The sequence below is a fragment of the Phoca vitulina genome, unplaced genomic scaffold (assembly GCF_004348235.1).
Source record: "Phoca vitulina isolate PV1807 unplaced genomic scaffold, GSC_HSeal_1.0 scaffold65, whole genome shotgun sequence".
Classification (NCBI taxonomy): Eukaryota; Metazoa; Chordata; class Mammalia; order Carnivora; family Phocidae; genus Phoca; species Phoca vitulina.
This window is the reverse complement of record NW_022589768.1, coordinates 83,339-103,005: the sequence shown is the minus strand read 5'-3', so window position 1 is coordinate 103,005 and position 19,667 is coordinate 83,339. Positions and strand designations below refer to the sequence as shown.

The window sequence follows — 19,667 nt, the reverse complement described above, 5'->3', positions numbered from 1 at the left end:
ACACTTTTGTGCATCAAAAGACACCATCAACAGTGAAAAGGCAACCCACAGAGTGGGAGAAAATATTTGCACATCACATATCTGATAGGAGGTTAATATCTGCAATATATAGAGAACTCCTAAAACTTAACAACCCAAACACCCAAACAACCCAATTCAGAAGTGGAAAAGGACTTGAGCAGACATGTCTCCGAAGAAGATGTACAGATGGCCGAGAGGCTCAGGAGAAGCAGCTCAACATGACTCAACATCACATAAATGCGAAATCAAAACCATAGTGAGACACCGCGTCCCATGCATTAGGATGGCCGTTATGAAAAGCACAGGAAGCAAGTGTTGATGAGGACGAGGCCGGCTGGAGCCCTCGTGGGTGTGTGAGATGGTGCAGCCGTGGTGGAAAGCAGTACGGTGCTTCCTCAAAAAATTAAAAATAGAATTACTACAGGATCCGACAGTTCCAGCTCTGGGCATATACCCCAAAGAATTGAAAGCAGGGTCTCAAACAGATTCTTGTGCACCCATGTTCGTAGCAGCATTATCTGTACCAGCCAAAATGTGGGAGCCACCCCGGTGTCCAGCGACGGATGAATGGACAAGCAGAATGCACACACAGGCACCAGAATATCACGCAGCCTTGAACAGGAAGGACATTCTGACACCTGCTATGACGCGGACGAGCCTTGAAGACAACATGCTCGGTCAAAGAAGCCAGTCACGAAAAGACGAGTACTGCATGATTCCACTTGTGTGGGGTACTCAGAATCCTACAAACAGTGGAATGGGGGTGCGGGGGGGAGGGGTGGGGAGTTCGGGTTTCCCGGGACGAAGAGGGTCTGGGGGTGGGGGCTGCACAACAGCGTGGGTGTGTGTCCTCTGCTGAACTGTGCGCCTGACAGTGACGGAGACGGTGCATGTCCTGGGTGAGTGTATTTTACCACCAGAAGAAACAAATGCGCCCCCTGCCCACGTGGGTCACCCTCTGGCACACGCGGTGCGGCACTCATGCCTCGTCCCTCGCCAGCAGAGGCTGCAGAAACAACCCCGCCGTGCCCAGAATGCACACCAGGATGAAAACCCACAGGAAAATGCGATCGATGACCATGGCGACGTACTTCCAATCATCCTGAATCTGAAAAACAAAAACAAACATCAGGAAAGAGGAAAAAATAAAGCACGAAGGGCAGGCGGAGGAAACCCATTTTCAACAGGAACATCGAATAAACATGTTGCAGCAGCAGAAGCCATTCTGCCACCAAATGCAAGAAATCTCGTGTTCCTAACGCCACCTGAGGACATCCACTATTGCCAAGTTTCTTTTTATGCCCTGCGAGAAACAAGTATAAAATATTCACGTTAAATCGGTTTTAAATCAGAAATTTCTTAAAACTAATGATGTAATGTATGGGGATTAACATAACAATAAAAAAATTAAAAAAAAAAAAAAGAAATTTCTTGGGGCGCCCGGCTGGCTCAGTCAGTAGAACATGCGACTCTTGATCTCAGGGTTATGAGTTCAAGCCCCACGTTGGGTGTAGAGCTTACTTAAAAAAAAACAAAAAACAAACATTTCTTAATGTATACATAATCTGTTTTTTCCTTTTAAAGATTTTATTTATTTGAGTGAGCACAAGCAGTGGGGAGAGGCAGAGGGAGAAGGAGAAGCAGGCTCTCTGCTGAGCAGGGAGCCTGACGAGGGACTCGATCCCAGGACTCTGGGATCATGACCTGAGCTGAAGGCAGACGCTTCACCGACTGAGCCACCAGGCGCCCCATAATCTATTTTTTCCTCAACTGATTTCTAATTCATAACGTTAGTAAAACTTTGACTTGTGCCTGAGGGAGGACTCCTGGGCCTTGTTAGAAAAGCTAATACAATCCAACTGTCATTTACCGTTGCTTCTAAGTACTATTCTTATCCCGTTTTAGAGACTAATTTCCTGTTAGCATCTGTTCCACACATGAAATCAGCACATCAGGGCCAGGCCGTCATCATCATCCCCACGGCCCTCCCCAGGCCCAGCTAACCAAAGATCCTCTTCGACCATAAGGCCAAAGTGTCGTGGACAGGCTGGAAATCAGATGTAATTGCTGACAACAAAGTAAGAGATGGAAGAAAGAACAAGACTAATTGCATATAATACAGCTTCAGTTCAGGCTTGAAATAGGAAGGAGAATTGTATGTTAATTATACTCCTAGACAACTCAGAAAGCAAGGAAACCATAATTGAATTGAGAAAGAGAGAACCCATAAATCAATGGATTTTGAAGAAATAATCACATAATAAAGAGGCAGCATGTGATTTAGTAATTGGATTAAGTGCACTGAAATGGGGCTGGGACACAAGAATTTTCTTTCCCATCATGAGCTGGAGTGGATGTGTGCTCTTGAAGACACTAAGGAGTCTCAGCTAAAATTAGAATTGTAATGCCCTGTTTGCCAGGTACTTCATTTGAATTCCTGAGACTGTGGTTTTTAAGTGCCTCAAATACACAATAGGCCCCGTGGTTCCCTCCTGCCCCCGGCCGGCTGAGCCCCTCCAAGGCTGTCACAGGCAGATGGTGGAAACACAGACTTGGAGACACACTGATTTCAATCCCTGAGTCTGGGAATCTGGGTAAATTATGTGACCTCTCTTCACCTCGATTTCTCTGTCTGTGAAATGCAGGTAAGAACAGTACTCACCCTCCTTAATCCTTCCACCCCTCTCCCCTCCTGCAACCCTCAGTTTATTTCCTGTGATTAAGAGTCTCCTATGGTTTGTCTCCCTCTCTGATTTCATCTTGTTCTATTTTTCCCTCCCTTCCCCTATGATCCTGTTTTGTTTTTTATATTCCACATATGAGTGAAATCGTATGGTATTTGTCTTTGACTATTTCGCTCAGCATAAGCCCCTCCAGTTCCATCCTTGTCGATGTAAATGGTAAGTATTCATCCTTTCTGATGGCTGAGTAATATTCCATCGTGTATATAAACCACATCTTCTTTATCCATTCATCTGTCGATGGACATCTCAGCTCCTTCCATAGTTTGGCTATTGTGGACATTGCTGCTATGAACATTGGGGTTCAGGTGCCCCTTTGGATCCCTACATTTGTATCTTTGGGGTAAATACCCAGTAGTGCAATTGTTGGGTTGTAGGGTAGCTCTATTTTCAAAGAGCACTGGGTGTTATATGAGACTGATGAATCACTGAACTCTGAAACTAATAATACACTATATGTTAACTAATTTAATTTAAATAATAAAAAAGAACAGTACTTACCTCCGAGGGTGAGGGAGATAACTTGCTGGCACACGGTCCTTCATGGACAACACCTACTGATACCCACGCTGATAAAAAACATGACCCTTCCCCAACTACAGACGTTCCCCTGAGCTCTTTGTGGGTTTAGCCCGGTGCAGAAGGAGGGGACTTGGGTCTCACACGTGAACACACGTATGCCGCACAAAGAGCGGGGCGAGAACTACCTTTAGGTCTGTTAAAGTCTCGAAGGCAAGATGACATTGGGTGTTTTCTGGAAGCTTTGGAACTAACGGTAACAGAGAAGCGTCAGACAGTGAACTAGCACAAGCTCTTGGCTCGTTCTCCCAGCCCAGCCCTGGAACGTCCCAGAAGCCAGAGAAGCCTGTATGTTAGGGGCTGGGGTCACCTGGCCCGGGGTGCGGTGGGGCAGGCAGAGGAGGGCCTCGGGAGGGCGGGCGGGGCACAGCTTTGGGCTGTGATCTTTTCACCCCTAAAGCTCTGCCTCTTTGCAGCCTGTCCTCTCCCTGCCCAGAGATGCGGGTTCCTTGTGAGCGGACAAGAGCCTGGTGGAGGTGAAAAGCCGGAGGTCGAGATGTCCCTCATGGGGCAAGGTCACCCGGAGGGAAGGAGGCACATTTGAAGGGTGGTCTAGTCCAGTCTGTGGCCAGGTAGGCGCCTCCCCAGACACAATCCACAAGGATGGCTGACGCCCCCAGAAAAAGTGAGTTTTCAGACCTCAGTACACAGACTTAGCCATAGGAAAGGAAATGCACGCAGCAGACAGGTTAAGGATTTAAACTAAACATGAGATCCGCAGAGATCACAGAGTGTCAGAAACACGAAGTAGAAGGAGCAGGATCACAGAAGAACCAAGTCAGACGGACAAGTCAAGGAAAAGACTCGAGACGAGACAGCCAGCAGCAGGGGACCGTGAGGAGGGGCAGGGGGCAGGGAGCAGGACTGGACCCACGAGGAGGGGTAGGGGGCAGGGGGCAGGAGGGGACCTGCAAGGAGGTGTAAGGGGCAGAGGGCAAGAGAGGACCTGTGAGGAGGGGCAGGGGGCAGGAAGGGACCCGTGAGGAGGGGTGAGGGGCAGGGGTCAGGAGGGGACCCGCAAGGATGGGTAGGGGGCGGGGGCAGGAAGGGACCTATAAGGAGGGGTGAGGGGTGTCGAGCAGGATGGGACCTGCAAGGAGGGGTGAGGGGCAGGGGGCAAGAGAGGACCCGTGAGGAGGGGCAGGGCAGGAAGGGACCTTCGAGGAGGGGTGGGGGCGGCGGGCAGGAGGGGACCCGCGAGGAGGGGACCCACGAGGAGGGGTGGGGGGCAGGGGCAGGAAGGTACCAAGAGGAGGGGTGGGTGGCGGAGGGCAGGAGGGGAGGGGGGGGCTGGAAGCACACATGTGCGGTTCAGGGGAAGAGGAACAGGGAGAAATCTTCACAGAAAACCTGGACCCCCTGAGAACTGAAGGTGGGAAAGTTTGGGGGCAGCGGCTGGTGAGAATGTCCATCTAGGAGAGACCTGCACACCCAGGTCCTGGGTTTACAGATTCCAGAGGCTTCTACACACAATCCATCAGTCAGACAAACAGCATCAGGTTAACTGAGAACTTCTCATCAGTGACACCAAACCAGTAGTATTTTTTAAGTATTTAAGGACAGGAACTTCAACTCTAGAATTTTAGATCCAGCTAAATTCCCTGGAAAATGAGAGTTTTTCCATTTTGTAGCCCACAGGCCTCCGAAGGTTCAGCTGTAAGCCCTGGAGAAGACACGGCGGTGCGGGGAGAAAGGGGCAGGAGGACGGCCCAGGATGCATGCGGCGAGGCTGACAGCGGAGTAAGGAGCGACACGTCTCCCCCCAGCCCCCTGACCCAGAACACAGCTCCCGGAACATCCAGGGCAGCCGGCAGCCAGGAAGAGCCGAGGGGAGCACGGTGGGGTCGGATGCTGGGCGATGCGGTGGGCCCGGCGTGTGGGTCTGAGTCACGGAGGCTCTGGAAGGAGCGAGCACACATCCACGTGGTGCACACAACATCCGCGCGGGCGGATACCTCTGTGGGTGTCTGTCTCCACCCAGCACAGGACAGGCTGTCTCAGGACCTGCAGCTCGGAACATGCTGGCCAGGGCCTGGGCTGAGGCCAGACTGAGAACAGGGTGCCGTGGCTGGAGCCGCCCCAGGATGACCGGCTGTGAAAGGCGCCATCAGCAAAGAGCGCTTTCAAGGGACCCCAAGCTCCAGGATTAATACAACTAAACCTTTTACTGTAAGAACAAGCGGGAGCACGTGGTGACCCACGGGAGCGGCCACGCCAGGAACACCAGGCATTCCCGTGCCGTGGGGGCCAGGGTGGTCGTGGTCGGGAGCCCAGCCCTGCAGTGAGGTTCTAGGGGGCCGAGTGCACCGAAAACCGGCCAGGCCAGGCCATGGACCCAGGGAGGGAAAGCCTCCCTGGAAAACCGTGGACCGAGATCCAGGGGAAGGAGGGCCCCTCCAGGCAGCTCGTGTGTCCTCGGCACAGGGTGGGCGTCTGTCCTGGCTCTCGCTGCCCGCTTACCAACCTGCGGGCCAGATTTCTGCTATTTCTGGAAAAATGGGAGCGCTAATAGCAGGCCCCCAGCCCCCATGGCAACGGATGACCAGAGCTGAGCCGTAGCTGCCCCTTGACATGAACCTTGTGCCACTAGTTTGCCACTAATTTATCTTCTGGGCATTTCAGTGGTGACTTCCCTTTTAAAAAGTAACAATTTTTAACAGTGTCCTTTTGTAGAAGAGATCCTTGTGAAACTCTCCTACTTTGTATGGTGCCTGGTAACTCTGGAATAGAGTTAATTTTTTTTTTTTTTTGAAGATTTTATTTATTTATTTGAGAGAGAGAGAGAGTGAGAGCACAAGCAGGGGGAGTGGCAGGCAGAGAGGGAGCGGGGAGCCCGACGCGGGGCTGGATCCCAGGACCCTGAGATCATGGCCTGAGCTGAAGGCAGAGGCTTCACCGACGGAGCCCCCGGGCGCCCCTAGAGTTAGTTTCTGATAGCTTGTCAGAGGCTGGAGTCCTATGAATACTTAGATCTCAATCTACGAAACTTCTGCTAACTGAAATGATTACGTTTAAGGTGGACGAAGAAAGGGTAGAGAGTGCCTGCAAATGTTATCAGTGTTAGAGACATGAGATTTTCACAGATCAGGTTCTTGTGCTCCAGCAGCTGCTTCTGCTGGAGTTAAAGGTGAGCCTGACTTCTTGGCTCAAGGACGGGATCAGCAGGAGGCCCCGCGGTGGGGGTGGCGGTGGCAAGCTCGCAGCTGCGCAGGCTGGTGGGGCGCGGGCCAGGCGGCGGCTGCGGGCTCCCTCCTGTCTCCGCCGCTGTCCTGTGCATTCAGAGCGGAGTGAAAGAGGCTCCAGTTGCTCCCTATCCGAGCTAACTACCCACCGCACATCAGGAGCCGAAACGATCCATTCATTAGCTCTTTGCTAATCAGCAACCTAAGGCGCAGCCAATTCATGTGAAAGCAGAGCTTCTTATAAAATCATCGCATGTGATTCGGACAACCTTGGGGGTAAACAGAGGGTCAGGGAGCAGCATACACGTGATATCATTAAGTGTAAAACGTCTCCTAATACTTCACATTCGTGCTAGTGTGAGATCTGTGGAGGAAACAAGTTCACCCAATTACAAACAGCGAGCAAAAGAGTTTGCCTGGATCCTTCATGAGAGAAGATGTACGAACGGCCAATAAGCATATGAAGAAGACTCCGAGCTGCTACGGAGCAGGGAAAAGCTCACCAAGACGGCCACAGACACTGGTTCGCACGTTGGGGTGAGCACGTGCAGCGCGGAAACTCTCACCGGCCCAACGCCTCGGGAACCTCACAGTATCCGCCGCCAAAGTTAAAAATGCCTCCCTGCAGTGATCAGCAAGGGACACGGGTGCATGTGTCCACCAGAAGACGTGTATAATACTGATGGTCCCTTTCCTCAAAATAGCCCCAAACTTGGGGTGCCTGGGTGGCTCAGTTGGTTAAGCGGCTGCCTTCGGCTCAGGTCATGATCCCGGGGTCCTAGGATCGAGCCCCACATCGGGCTCCCTGCTCGGCGGGAAGCCTGCTTCTCCCTTTCCCACTCCCCCGCTTGTGTTTCCTCTCTCGCTGTCTCTCTCTGTCAAATAAATAAACAAAATCTTTAAAAAAAAAAAAAATAGCCCCAAACTAGAAATGACCACACGTGCAGGAGCTGTGGCATTCAGCAGCAGGTGTCTCGGAAAGACACCTTGTTGGATGTAAGAGGTCAGACGTGGAAGGGAGTGCGCCACGGAATTCCATTTGGATGGGGGTCAAGGGAAGGTAAAGGAGGTCGGGATCAGTGGTTCCAGAGGGTGGGGGGCCACCAGGAGGGGGCACTGGAAACGTCCTATGTCCCTACTCGGCTCAGGGTTACACATGTGCACTTTATACCTAAATGGGGCAAACAAACAGTTGGAAAGTAAAGTGACGACCGTAAGCTCAGCTGGTCGGGCTATGTGGAGGTGATCTGCTCTCGCGCCCTCTCCCGGCTCATCTCCGGACCGACTCCGGCTCGGGGGACAACTCCAGGGCGCACTCACAGCTCCGTGCGCGTGAGGACACAGGCTGGGAGCGGTGATGCCGCACATCCGGGGACACCTGCCTGGTCCGTGGAGGAGCCGGGCCGAGCACAGCCGCTGACTCCCGGTCGAACCTCTCAGCCCCACCCTGCACGTCTGCCCCAGGGAACAACATCTCCTTACCTCTTTGGCTTCGTTTTGTGCTTTCATATTTTCGGCGATATACCTGACGCTCTGGATGGCTTCTCTGATTTCCGGTGACATCGTAGAGAGGGCCAGCACGGCCTGGATGGACTCCGAGCTGGAGCTTCTCGGGAGGTTGGCGCTGAAATTTGAGATTTTCATCCTGCGGTGGTGGCACTGGCCACACGTCCCATCCTGGCAGGGACAGCCTTCCTTGCAGCCTCTTGGCTCCGTGTGGCTGAAGCAGTTGAGATTGGAGAGCTCCGCATTGTACGAGGGCCTCGGCTTCTGGGTGGGGCCCTCGCTGCCTGCCGGCCTGGTCATGAACATGACCCTGGGAAGCAGGTGCAGGAAGATGGTCTTCACCCACGTAGGCATGGTGTGTGTGGTCGGCGTTCTGTAGTGCACGTTGAGCACGAAGACCGTGATGACAATGGACAGCGTGACGAAGATCATGGTGAACAGCAGGTACTCGCCGATGAGCGGAATCACCAGCGAGGTGGAGGGGATGGTCTCGGTGATGACCAGGAGAAACACGGTCAGGGAGAGGAGCACCGAGATGCAGAGCGTCACCTTCTCGCCGCAGTCTGAGGGCAGGTAGAAGACCAGCACGGTGAGGAAGGAGATGAGCAGGCAGGGGATGATGAGGTTGATGGTGTAGAAGAGGGGCAGTCGGCGGATGTAGAGCGAGTACGTGATGTCGGGGTAGATCTCCTCACAGCAGTTGTACTTGATGTCGTGCTTGTAGCCGGGGGCTTTGATGATGGCCCACTCACCGCTCTCCCAGTAGTCCTTGAGGTTCATGGAGGAGCCGATGAGGACCAGGTCGATTTTTGCCTTGTCGTAGGACCAGGACCCGAACTTCATGGTGCAGTTCTGGTAATCGAACGGAAAGTAGGTCACGTCGATTTTGCACGAGCTCTTGAAGATGGCCGGCGGGATCCAAGTCACTTCCCCTGTGTACTTGAGTAAAGCTTTGGTCTTGTCGTCCACCTGGAAGTCCCCGACAGCACTGCAGAGACAGGTGAGTGGCACACGGTCATGACCACGCGCTCAGCAGGGCCCGCGCGTCTCACACCGCCGGCAGCGAGTACAAGTAACCGCTTACGAGACCACACGGCAGGAGGGTGAGCCGGAGAAAGTCGCCCAGGACGTCACCCCGCTGACCAACGGGGACACCGCGGCCCAAGCCTGCATCCCCCCACCCCGGGGCGCATCCCTGGTTCACTCCACAACCATGACTCTGCCTTGATATTTACTGAGACGCTTTCAAAGGCCAGAAAGGGATTGTTTCCCCTCTAAAGAAATGGGATGAATGTTGTCCTTGAGGCAGGAAACCTGTGGGGATATTTGCCCCTCGTTCTGCTGTGGTTTAGACCTGTCAGCACCTCATTCAGTCTCCGGCGCGCACTGTGTGCCCACGGGCGCGTGAGGCCAGGCTGTGGAGCCGCGAGACCGCCGGGGGGCCCACTCCCCCACCCGGAGCCCCGTCAGTCGGGCTCACACCAGACGCGGCCCGCGAGCCTGCTCTCCCCACGCGCCCACCCCCACCCCCAGCCCTGCTCTGCTTGAACGTTCATGGGTTCTGATTCCTTGTCTTCCAAAGCCTGCACAACAGGTGACTTTATCTTCCGGGTCCCCCTCTGCCCCCATTTTCTCCCTGCCTTTCACCTCCGCGTGCCCGGACTGTCTACCCAGAGCCCCGTGGGCCCCAGTCCTGCATCTGAGAGTCACGGTTGTGGCCGCGCCCTGGGGGGAGGCCCTACTGGTCTCCTCGAGTTCTGCCCTGGAGGCATGCCCACCCTGCAGAAGGAGTGGCCACCTCGCCCGTCCGCCTCGGCGGGAGAACAGGACACACCTGCACGTTAGGGGACAGCTGGGTGTTCCCTGTTACTTAGTGAGAACGTGTGGACACAGAAGGGCTGTGTCTTGCTGGTCTCTGCCCCCATCCATGTCCGTGGAGCAGGCCCTCGTTGGCGTGAAGACCCCAGGCCACTGCCTCCCTGTCCTCCGGTCGGCAGGTCTGTCCCACAGGGGCCCTGCGGGCTTCGTTCACGCTCAGCGCCCTCCGTTCTCGCTCCGGCTCCACGCGGATGGGAGGCATGAGGAGCGGGCAGGGCCCATGTGGCCCTGACTGTGATTCTCCTGAAGAACCCGCGGGGCCTGCTCGGGGGGCTGAGAAGACCCCAGAACAACTTCCTCACGGCGTCCCGGGCCCACAAAACGTGGGAATGGAAAGAGACCTCCAGACCACGGCGCACAGGCCCGCCCCCTTCTCTGTGAATACGTGTCCACTGGGAGACAGCCACCCTGCCTGTGTCTGTTTTTGGTGACAAGGGCAGTGGGGCCGCAGCTGGGACTGGCCCACAAAGTCTAAAATAGTTACTGCCCAGCCCTTGCCATCCACCGTTCTAGTCCAGCGGCCTCTCTGAGGACAACACCGACGGTCAGACCGCGGGCTCCCACGGAGTGTTTGTGGCAGGGCCTTGACCCACCAGAACTTGGGGCACAAGTGAGGGGTCGCTAAACCACCCCTGTGCACCCCAAGGCCAAACACTGGAGTGTTTGCCCGGATGGGTGATGCTCATTCCTGCTTGTCCCTGGGGATCCTGGTCCCGGGGCGGCGCCTGCACTGGAGGCCTTCTGCTGACCGGGCCGTGTCCGCAACCGTGGAAGACCACGACCCAGCTGGGCCCTGGGGGGCGGCACGGCACCCACCACAGACAGGGCCCTTGTACGCATTACGTACGTAATAAACGGTCGCCTCGGGGGTCCAGGAGATGTGGGCAGCAAGACCCAGCTGGAGTGGGAGCGCTCTGGGCCCCCTGTGAGGCTGCTGGAGGAGAGAAGGTGGGTGGGGGCTTGCTCTCAGGGAGACGGAGCCTCAGGGGGCCGAGGGTGATGAGCGGTGTGAATGTTCTCTCCAAATTCCCAGCAGCAGACAGACAGGCAACCCGGGGAGCAAAGGAAAACCTACTGAGCACATCATCAAAGTCAGGTTACAGGCAAACGAGCTTCAGAATACGAGCGTGTGGGGACCAAGCCCAAGCCCAGGGAGGCCTGCGTGGGACGGTGATCAACCGGGAGCCGTGATGGCCGGGGTAAGAGGAAGTTCTCGTGTCCCAAGAGCCCCAGACACAGAAACCATGAGGAGACATCTGTCCCTCAAGAAAGAGGCCCCCGCTCTGTGTTGAACCCTCAGCAAGGGGAGCAGTGAAACGGGGGGCCCATGGATTTGCTTGTGGGGAGGAACCAAGAAGATGGTGCGGTCCATGGATGGTCTGCAGGGACGCCCACAGGGGCTGGTGTGGGCTCGAGGGTCTCAGACATTCCTCCCCCAAACTCCCTCCTGGGAAGACACAGACCCACCCAGAAAAATGCTGCTTAGGGTAGGATCCAAGTTAAACAGGGCCGGAAACGGGTTGAGAAGAGAAGGAAGAGGGTTTACAGACCGGAGAAGCAGGTGTCCAGCGGCGGCTGCACTCCGACCCTGGGGCCCGCTGACCCAGATGCTCTCAAGCTGGCAAAAGGAGACCCCCGCCTGCCCGGTCCCCTCTGGGAGCCTGTCCTCAAAGTTCAGCAGAGGCCACTATCTCCACAGGAGCAACAGGAAGGACTGTAGTGTGAGAAATGCAGGAGCACGACTGCCTAAATCACAAGCAGAGAAGTGCACGCCCCGAAGGACGGCCCCAGAACCGGGGAAAGGCACGGCCCAACGTACAGATCAAGATGCGCTAAGTGACCTCTGGAAGCGGAAGGAGCAGTGTAACCAGACGCTAAATAACCTGGGGCCCAGCAGGTGTATCAAGAGTTGGCAAAACTGAGGGAAGAATCAGGAAAAGAAACAAAAACCACCTTAGAAGCAAAGCCTAAAAGCAACAAGACAGTGTCGAAACCGCGGTTGCGGGAATGAACCCAGACAGGACCGATGTCCACATCAGACAGAAACGAGAACCCCAGAGAAGAATCCAGAATGTGGGTGAAGCTCCGACGTACATGCAAACAGAGTTCCCAGAGACAAAAACCAAAGCAGGGGGACAAGTCTCATGTCCTGGGACTCAGAAAAAAGCTTTCCTGGTGTCGAGTCTTATCCTGTGTGCGCGGCACAAACAACAGGACTTGAGAGATGAGGGGAGGGAGGCTCCGGGCACCCGAGCTGAAGGAAGAGCCCCTGCAAGGACTCTACTCCCCGGTTGCCCAGACTGTCCTGGTTCAGGTCGTGGTCCTGGCGTGCGTGCCCCAGCGGCCCCCTTTCTCTTCCCAAAGCCACCCGTTTTCACCTGCTTAGACGGGCATCAGATTTTCACATGATACTTCACCCCGGGACAGAGAGGCAGCATTAAGTCTTTCATGTGAGGAAGATCTCAGCCAAGGATTTTATATCCAGCCAAGCATTATCTAAAAAGGCTACAGTGGGTTATGAACGTGTAAGAACGTGGGGAATTTTGTGCCCATGAGCACTTTCTGAGGGTCCTGTTAGAGAGTGAACTTCAGAAAACCGAAACCACAGGGGAAATTCTGGCCCGAGATCATCAAAGACGTTTCTCATGTGTCCAAATGAAAGAAACTCTCCAGAGAGGGACCAGTCCTGAGAAACTCCAGCCCTAACTCGGAGATGGGAGCTGCGCGGTTTCCTCTAAAACTTATTTTCAGTTCCAGATTCCGCGAGAATTCCTTATGCTATTTGCTCCTCACCACGTCCAACGTGAAGCATTTCACTATGACTCAGTCTTGTTAAACTCAAACCCTCAGTCCTCCAGCTGTTCACCCAAGATTGCCAGCAAGGAAACAGCCTTGAAATTCACATCATGAGATTAAAATTTCTGCACATTTTCTTAATTCTAGCTTCGTGAAAATTCTCAGTGCCCTGCCCAGGTCCCTAAAAGCCTCTGGAGGCCTGCATGGGACGGTGATCAACCGGGAGCAGTGATGGCCAGGGTAAGAGGAAGTTCTCGTGTCCCAAGAGCTTTGTAAACCAGCTGAGGTTATCTTGTGTCCCAGTTCTGTGCGGACTAAATTTACAAATACAAGTTGCATGAAAGAAACACTTATGAATGATGTATTTCCTTGGGAAAACAATAAAAAAACAAACAGAAACCTTGGCCCATCTTTGGAGTGGCTAAAGACCCTTCTTTTAGCCAGTGACCAGGAAGTGGGACTCAGCCAAAAATATAGCTTCTTCAGTCCTAGCAGTTGAAGCATATTAGTTTGTACTAATCCGGCATAAGAAACCTAAACACAGAATACTTTTAATCGTTAAGATTTGATTAATTCTATATGAAGTGCTTTGCTGAAAAGTGCTTGGTTAAAACATGTTAACTTTAGACAGAAAGCACAGCTATAAAAATGCTGTTTTTCCATACCCAGAGAACAAACTAGTACACGTTGTAAGATATCACTTAAGATTTACATTTGCCCAATAACAGAGCTTCACTGTGGAAAGCATCAGGTTTTGGGAAAGAGGCCGGTTTCGGAGGCGCCACGATGGGCGGCGGAGAACCTGTGAGACAGGAGAGGCTGCATACAACTGTGGGCCCACCGTCATCAGGGGCGGAGAGTGAAGCTTCCCTGGGTCCTGACCTTCGAGGAAGGTCACGTTCCCTCCCTGGCCGCCCCTCCGGTCCCTAGCTGCACACTTGGAGGTTATGGTGCCTGCCTGCGTCCCCTGGGGTCAGGGTGGGGGTCTCCGGCACATGGAACACAGTAGGTGCTCAGTATATCCCCGTGGAAGTCACGAATCCGCGAAGCCCCCTTGGATGCGGTCAGGGCAGGGCCCACCCCGCACTTACTTGTTGTACAGCACGATGTCCGGCTTCCAGATCTTCTGTGCGGGGACGCGCATGAACTCCGCCCCATCGTAGTCAGAGGGGTCCCACTTCAGCTTGTAGTCATTCCAGATCTGGGGAGAGGCCAGGGAGAGAGCGGGAGGCAGCAGAAGGACCCGCACAGTCTCCTTCCTTGACCCCACCGGTCCTGCGGAAGCCCGCACCTCTGAGCCCGTGGGGGAGACCGCGCCGGGCTGCCTCTGCGGCCGGGGCCAGCCAGCCCTGCACCGACCAACGGCGATCCCCGCTGGTGCAGGCCAGCTGCATGCCTTATGTGCCTGCTGTTTACGTCCTGAGACGGCTCTCCAGGAGCTTCCCCACACCTGTCCCGCCCCCCAACCCCAAGAATGCGGTGCTGATGACACACCACCCTCCTCCACCTCCAGGTTAAGCGGGGCTGGTGTCTGAAGGTTCTGGGGAAGGAGCCAGGACCCCACTGGGGCCCGAGAATCATGTAGAAGCAGACGCTGGGGGATGGGAGCAGGTGCACAATGGGCCCCGTACCCTCCTGCCTCCCCAGCCCCCGCAGCATGGGAAGGCTGCGTGGGCCGGCAGACGGTCACATTACTCCAGGGAGTTATCTGTCCAGGGCTGGACAAAGCCTCCCCGGGGGATGGGGGCCCATGGAAGCCGGTGTCTTTGACCTCAGTCTGAACAGGAAAGTCCGGAGCCCCTGCTCCCACTCTGCCAAAGAAAACAGCGTCTGATTTTACTGAAGGACGGATTTTTGGTCAGAAGGGAAGGAGGTGGCCTCGGCACCAGCCCAGAGTCGGGGGCGGGCTCCAGGCCCAGGTCTATCCCCGGCGACGCGTGACTGTGGAGGTCTGGCGGCAACCTGTCACGTGTGACTTGAGGGTCCGACTTCCGGGGGGGCTGTGCAGCAGTGCGTGTGACCCAAGCCCAGGAAGAGCGGGCCGGCGGTCGTGACCCCATCTTTGGGAGTAGAGACAGCAGCCACCACCAGGGGGCAGCAGTGCCCAGGGTCCGGTCACTCACTTGCTTGAGCCACAGGTTGGTCTCCATGATCTGGTTGACTTCGTCCTAGATGGAGAGAGGAGAGTGGTCACGTGAATACGAACACCAGGCTGGTTCCGGGAAAGGCTCTTCCAGAAGCCCCGCTCCCCACGCCCCGGCTCGAGGCTCCCGCACTCACCACCTTCACCAGCTGAGACATGGACACTTCAAACTGGATGATGACTGGGTCCGACACGTTGGCCACAGGCCGGATGATCTCGTTGTAATCCTCGAACAGCCGCTCAAACAGACGGTGCTCGGCCTCGGAGGCCACGGCCACTGAGGGGAGGAAGTGTCACTTTTCCCCTGGCCAGGGACACCGCCCACCCACAGCCCCCTCACGGCCTGCTGTGGGGACTCCGCAGCGCTTCGAGTTACAGACTGGGAAACTGACGCCCGCCAGACACACGGGGTCACACACATCCACGGAGAAACTGGTTACGAGCCTGGGCTGGGGTTGGGAGAGATCTGGTGCCAATCCTGCCAAACTGCTTGTCAGCTGTGTGAGCTCGGGCCAGGGGTTTAACCTCTCTGAACCTGACTTTCTTTACCCGTAAAAGCATCCATTACATCTGCATCCACCCGCAGGGCTGCAGTAAGCGAGCTGCAGAGGGAAGAGCCCACCAACTACCCTCACCTCCAATGTTAACACAGGGCGGGGTCGGTGCAAACGCAGTCGGCCTGCTACCTCCACGGGGCTCCTGGGGCAGGGCCACCCGGGGGGCCAGGGGTTCTGCCTCCCAGCCTGTAGGAGACTGCAGCCCACCCAGGACCCCGTAGGGGTTTGGCCACCAACCCTCTGAGAAGCTGGGTGTGTACTTGGCTCCCAAGATCTTGGAGTGAGACCCATGCATGGTTCCTGCTAAGTCTCTTTTCCCAGCCTGGTCAAAGACCTTACCTCCCTGAAGGGGGGGAGAACCCCCTTTGTTCCTAAGCCACACCCAGGCGACCTGAGTCAGCCCTCTGCCCTTCCCACTTACAGGCCTGAGGACAGCGCGGGGAGGGGAGGACGGGAATCCTCCGGGAAGTCGAACCCAACTTGCCGGCGCGCTGAAATGGGGTCTTGCCTGCTACCCCCTCCCAAACACAGCAGGGGCCGCAGTCCGGGGCTGCTGAGGAGCTCAGGGACTCTGAGTGCTGGGGTCTCAGCATCACGGGGACAGAGCGGCGCTCCCCCGTCAGACTCCCCTTGCAGCCCTGACAAACCCCCGGCCCCCGGGCATCTGCCCGCCCTCCCGGCCGCCCGCAGGCCTCCTGCCCAGCGGGCTCCTCCCCAGACCCTGCACGAGGCGCGGCCTGGGGCGCGGAGAGGCGAGCGCGCCGGCCCCCCGCCTCCCAGCGATGCCCCCTCCCGCAGGCGGCACCGGCCTCCGTCCCCCATCTATTCCTAGGACGAGTAGGGGAGGGTGCGGGACGCAGACAGCGGAACCGACGACCAGGGCGCCGACCCCGCGACCCCGGGCCCTCTCGGCTCGCGCCCAGACGACTCGGGGTGGAGGGCTGGCCGGAGGGGCAACGGGACTCCCCGGCCCGGCGGGCGCCCCTTCTCTGCGCCCCCCGCCCGTCCCTCCGGGCCCGCGCCCCTACCTGGCGGCAGCACCAGCGGCAGCAGCAGCAGCGGGAGCCCCGCGACCCCGGCTCGGCGCGGGTGGGCGCCCATGGTCGCGGGGGGCGCGCGGCCGAGGCGCAGGCGGACTGGGCGGCGACTCCCGGCACAGCCCGCCCAGCAGAGCCGGCCGCCGGGGCGCGGGGCGCGGAGCCGCACGCTGGCCCCTCCCGCCGGTGGGGGCGCCCGAGGCTCGGCGGGCTGCGCTCGGCGGGGGCGGGGCGGGGGCGGGGCGGGGGCGGGGCGTGCGGGGCGGGCGCAGCCTCCCTCCGCGGGGGTCGTGCGCCCCGGACCGCGCGGGGGTGGGGAAGAGGGGCGGGCTCTCCGTCCCGCGTCCCCCGCGCTCGGGCACCTCGGGGCCGCCGAGCCACGGGAGAGGCTCCGACAGCCTCCGAAGGCCTGGGATCCTGAAGCCGCTGAGTAAGTGCGGAGTGTCCCGGGTGTGATGCTGTGCTTGCGGGATCGTGCTTTCCGTGTAGTTCGCGGGGGGGCGGGGGGCGGCTGGAGTCGGTGGAAACGGGGTCCGCCGCCAGTGGGTCCTTGAGGCTGGAGGAGGACCTGCGGGTCTGCTAGACCGCGCTACTTGGGATAGATTTGAAGTGCTCCCCGGTAACAAGTAAGAAGAAACTCAAAGAAATGAGGCTCCGAAATGGAGCCGTGGGAGAGGCTGCTGCGCTCCGGCCGTGGCTCCCGGCCGACCCTCCTCTGTCAGCCCGCATCTGCACCTGCGCCCACGGCCCTGCCCCCCCAGCACCCCCGCCCCCTGCCCCTCTGACTACCTACCCGGGGGGCGGGGGGGCACCGGCAAGTGAATCGTCTTTAGTATTTACAGAATGGATCACCTTAAACCCAAACAAAGGGAGAGATTTTGCAGGACCCAGGAAATGTAAGAATTGGGGCCAATCTCTCAGGGCCCCATTTAGAGCATTCTCATTCTCTAGGCAAAAACCCTACATTTGAAAAGTGTTGCAAATCAGATATACAACCAAGGACTTGTATCCAGAGATTATAAAGAACCCTCAAAACTCAGAAGTCAGAATAGATAAGTGGTCTTGTGGGGGGTGATGCAAGTGTTCTAAAACCGGATTATGGTGATAAACTTACTAAAACTCGTTGAATTGTACACATAAAATGGACGAATTTTATACTATGTATGTTATTCCTTAGTTAAGTTGTTTTTAAAATCTCAACAGTAAGAAAACTAAAACCCAATTTAAAGAATGAGCAAAAGAGTTAAACAGACACTTCACCAAATAGGGTGTACGTAGGCAAAAAAAGTCACATGAAAAGATGTTGAATATCGTTAGCAGTTAGGGAAAAGCAGATTAAGAGCTGGCGGATACAGCACTTCGCACCCACTGGGATGGTTAAGATACATCGCTACCGAGTGCAGATGGGGACCCAGAGCAGCGGTCTCTCTCCTACCTTGCGTGGGGGCATGCAGGGTGGTATGGGGGCCCCAGACCCCCATCTGACCGTGTCCTGGAAGTTAAGCAGCCATTCCCCACGTAACCCAGCGATCACACTCCTGGGCGTTTATCGAGGGGGTGAAAACCTCGTTCACACAGAATCCCACAGACTTGAATGTTTTATAGCAGCTCTGTTCGCAGCTGACTGGTCGCTACCTCAGTGTGCGTCCGCGTCCACAGGACAGACTACTTACTGGTCAGCAAGAGACAGATTGGTGCCTGCACCAGCACGGGTGATCTCAAGGGCATTATGTCGAGGGACAAGAGTTGCCCCCTCTCCGGAGGTTGCACACTGTGTGGTTCATGGGCATGGCATCCGGAGAAGACCAGATCCTGGTGATGGGGAGGCCCACAGGGCTTGCCAGGGACTGGCCGGGAGGGAGGTGTTTGGGTGATCAGGCTCTCCCGTGTCCTGCTGACATGAATCTGCACATGTGTGAACATTCAGAGAACAATACACAAAAAGTCAATTTTATTGTATAATTTAAAAAACGGAATTTAAAGAAAGTCCTCTGTTGCCCAAGTATTTTAAGAGCCTATCACGTGCCATGTGCTGGGTGAAACCAGCGGGAGGACCAATCAGAGCATCGGTGCGGGGACAGCTCAGCCTGGCCTGGGTCTGAAGCAGGTGTCCCGGGCTGTGGAGTGCGGCGGAGAGGGTCCTTCTGTCAGAAGGGGAGCCAGGGACGGCTGCTCGGGGCGGGGGGGGGGGGGGCATCTGAGCTTGAAGAAGGAACAGGAGTCAGTCATTCGTTCATTCGACATTTATTAAGCACCTGCTGTGTGCTGAGCGCTGTCCTAGGCCCTGGGGTTGTGCAGCGAACACGAAGGACCAGGTTCCTGCCGTCCCAGAGCTCACACTGGAGTGGCTGAGCTGGGGACAACAGACACACTACCAAGTGAGAATTCCGGTCCCGAGGAGGGCTGGAGGAGGGCTGGAGGAAGGCGGGGTGACTGGGGAAGGCCTGACGGGGACATGACATGGGGACAGAGGATGCACTGGATGCTGCAGCCACTGCGGGAGCGTGGGGGGCGCCGGGGGATGAAGGTGCAGCCAATGCAGAGGCTTCGAGCTGGAAAGGATCCTGAAGCATGTGCGGGTCTGAGAGAAGACTGGGGAGCAGAGGGCAGTGGGGTGACAGTGGGGCCGGGATGTGGGCAGGATTCCGGGCACGTCCTTCTCCCCAGTGCAGGGAAAGAGACTGGCCGGAGTCACACTGTCCGAAGCCCCTGCTGCTGGGCTTCCCTTCAGCGAGGGCAGCCCCCTGCTTCCGTCCTGCCCTCCCCCAGCTGTGGCTGTTTGTTTGACAGGGTTGACGGCCAAGGGACTCGGGTCCTCTCACCCTGCAGCCCCGGGGCCCTTGGGCACTCAGGACAGACTAGGACCCCTCGGAGGGCGTGTGGGTCTGGAAGAGGGGAGGCAGGAAGAGCCCCACGGTGCCGAGCACACATACAACCACAAACACCCACAGGAACAGCCGGTCGACCACCATGGCCACGTACTTCCAGTCCTCGACGACCTGCAGGCAGACAGAGTGGCCGTTACGGGCGCCCAGACCTCCCTGCTCTCCTTCCCCCACGCAGGGCCCTCGCTGTGGGCCAGGGAGCCCCTAGGCTGCTGTGGCCACCCGCCCAGCTGCAGCATTGCAGGACCCCCCCGGCGCCCCCCCCCCGCAGCATTGCAGGACTCTCCCCCACTCGCACCCACAGCATTGCAGGACCCCCCGCAGCATTACAGGACCCCCCCA

The 19,667-nt window shown here is 56.7% G+C and overlaps 3 protein-coding genes across 3 annotated transcripts in view; 1 reads left to right on the top strand and 2 right to left on the bottom strand.

Annotated features, from left to right (window-relative positions):
• The window catches only part of CHRNA5 (cholinergic receptor nicotinic alpha 5 subunit), a 53,185-nt gene extending 47,087 nt beyond the window's left edge, over positions 1-6,098 (top strand). Inside the window, exon 8 of the mRNA XM_032392040.1 lies at positions 4,973-6,098. The gene's annotated coding sequence lies outside the window, so the exon portion shown is untranslated. The remainder of the gene's footprint in view (positions 1-4,972) is intronic.
• On the bottom strand, positions 15-16,562 carry CHRNA3 (cholinergic receptor nicotinic alpha 3 subunit). The gene is made up of 6 exons (XM_032392038.1): positions 16,432-16,562; positions 14,984-15,123; positions 14,827-14,871; positions 13,795-13,904; positions 8,006-9,017; positions 15-1,129 (listed from the first exon to the last, which is right to left on the bottom strand). Exons 1-6 carry the CDS (start codon positions 16,502-16,504, stop codon positions 1,001-1,003), a joined length of 1,509 nt encoding a protein of 502 aa, XP_032247929.1. The 5' UTR covers positions 16,505-16,562; the 3' UTR covers positions 15-1,000.
• Positions 16,563-19,019: 2,457 nt separating this feature from the next.
• The window catches only part of CHRNB4 (cholinergic receptor nicotinic beta 4 subunit), a 13,920-nt gene continuing 13,272 nt past the window's right edge, over positions 19,020-19,667 (bottom strand). Inside the window, exon 6 of the mRNA XM_032392078.1 lies at positions 19,020-19,439. Coding sequence (XP_032247969.1) covers positions 19,299-19,439 — 141 coding nt within the window. The 3' untranslated portion in view covers positions 19,020-19,298. The remainder of the gene's footprint in view (positions 19,440-19,667) is intronic.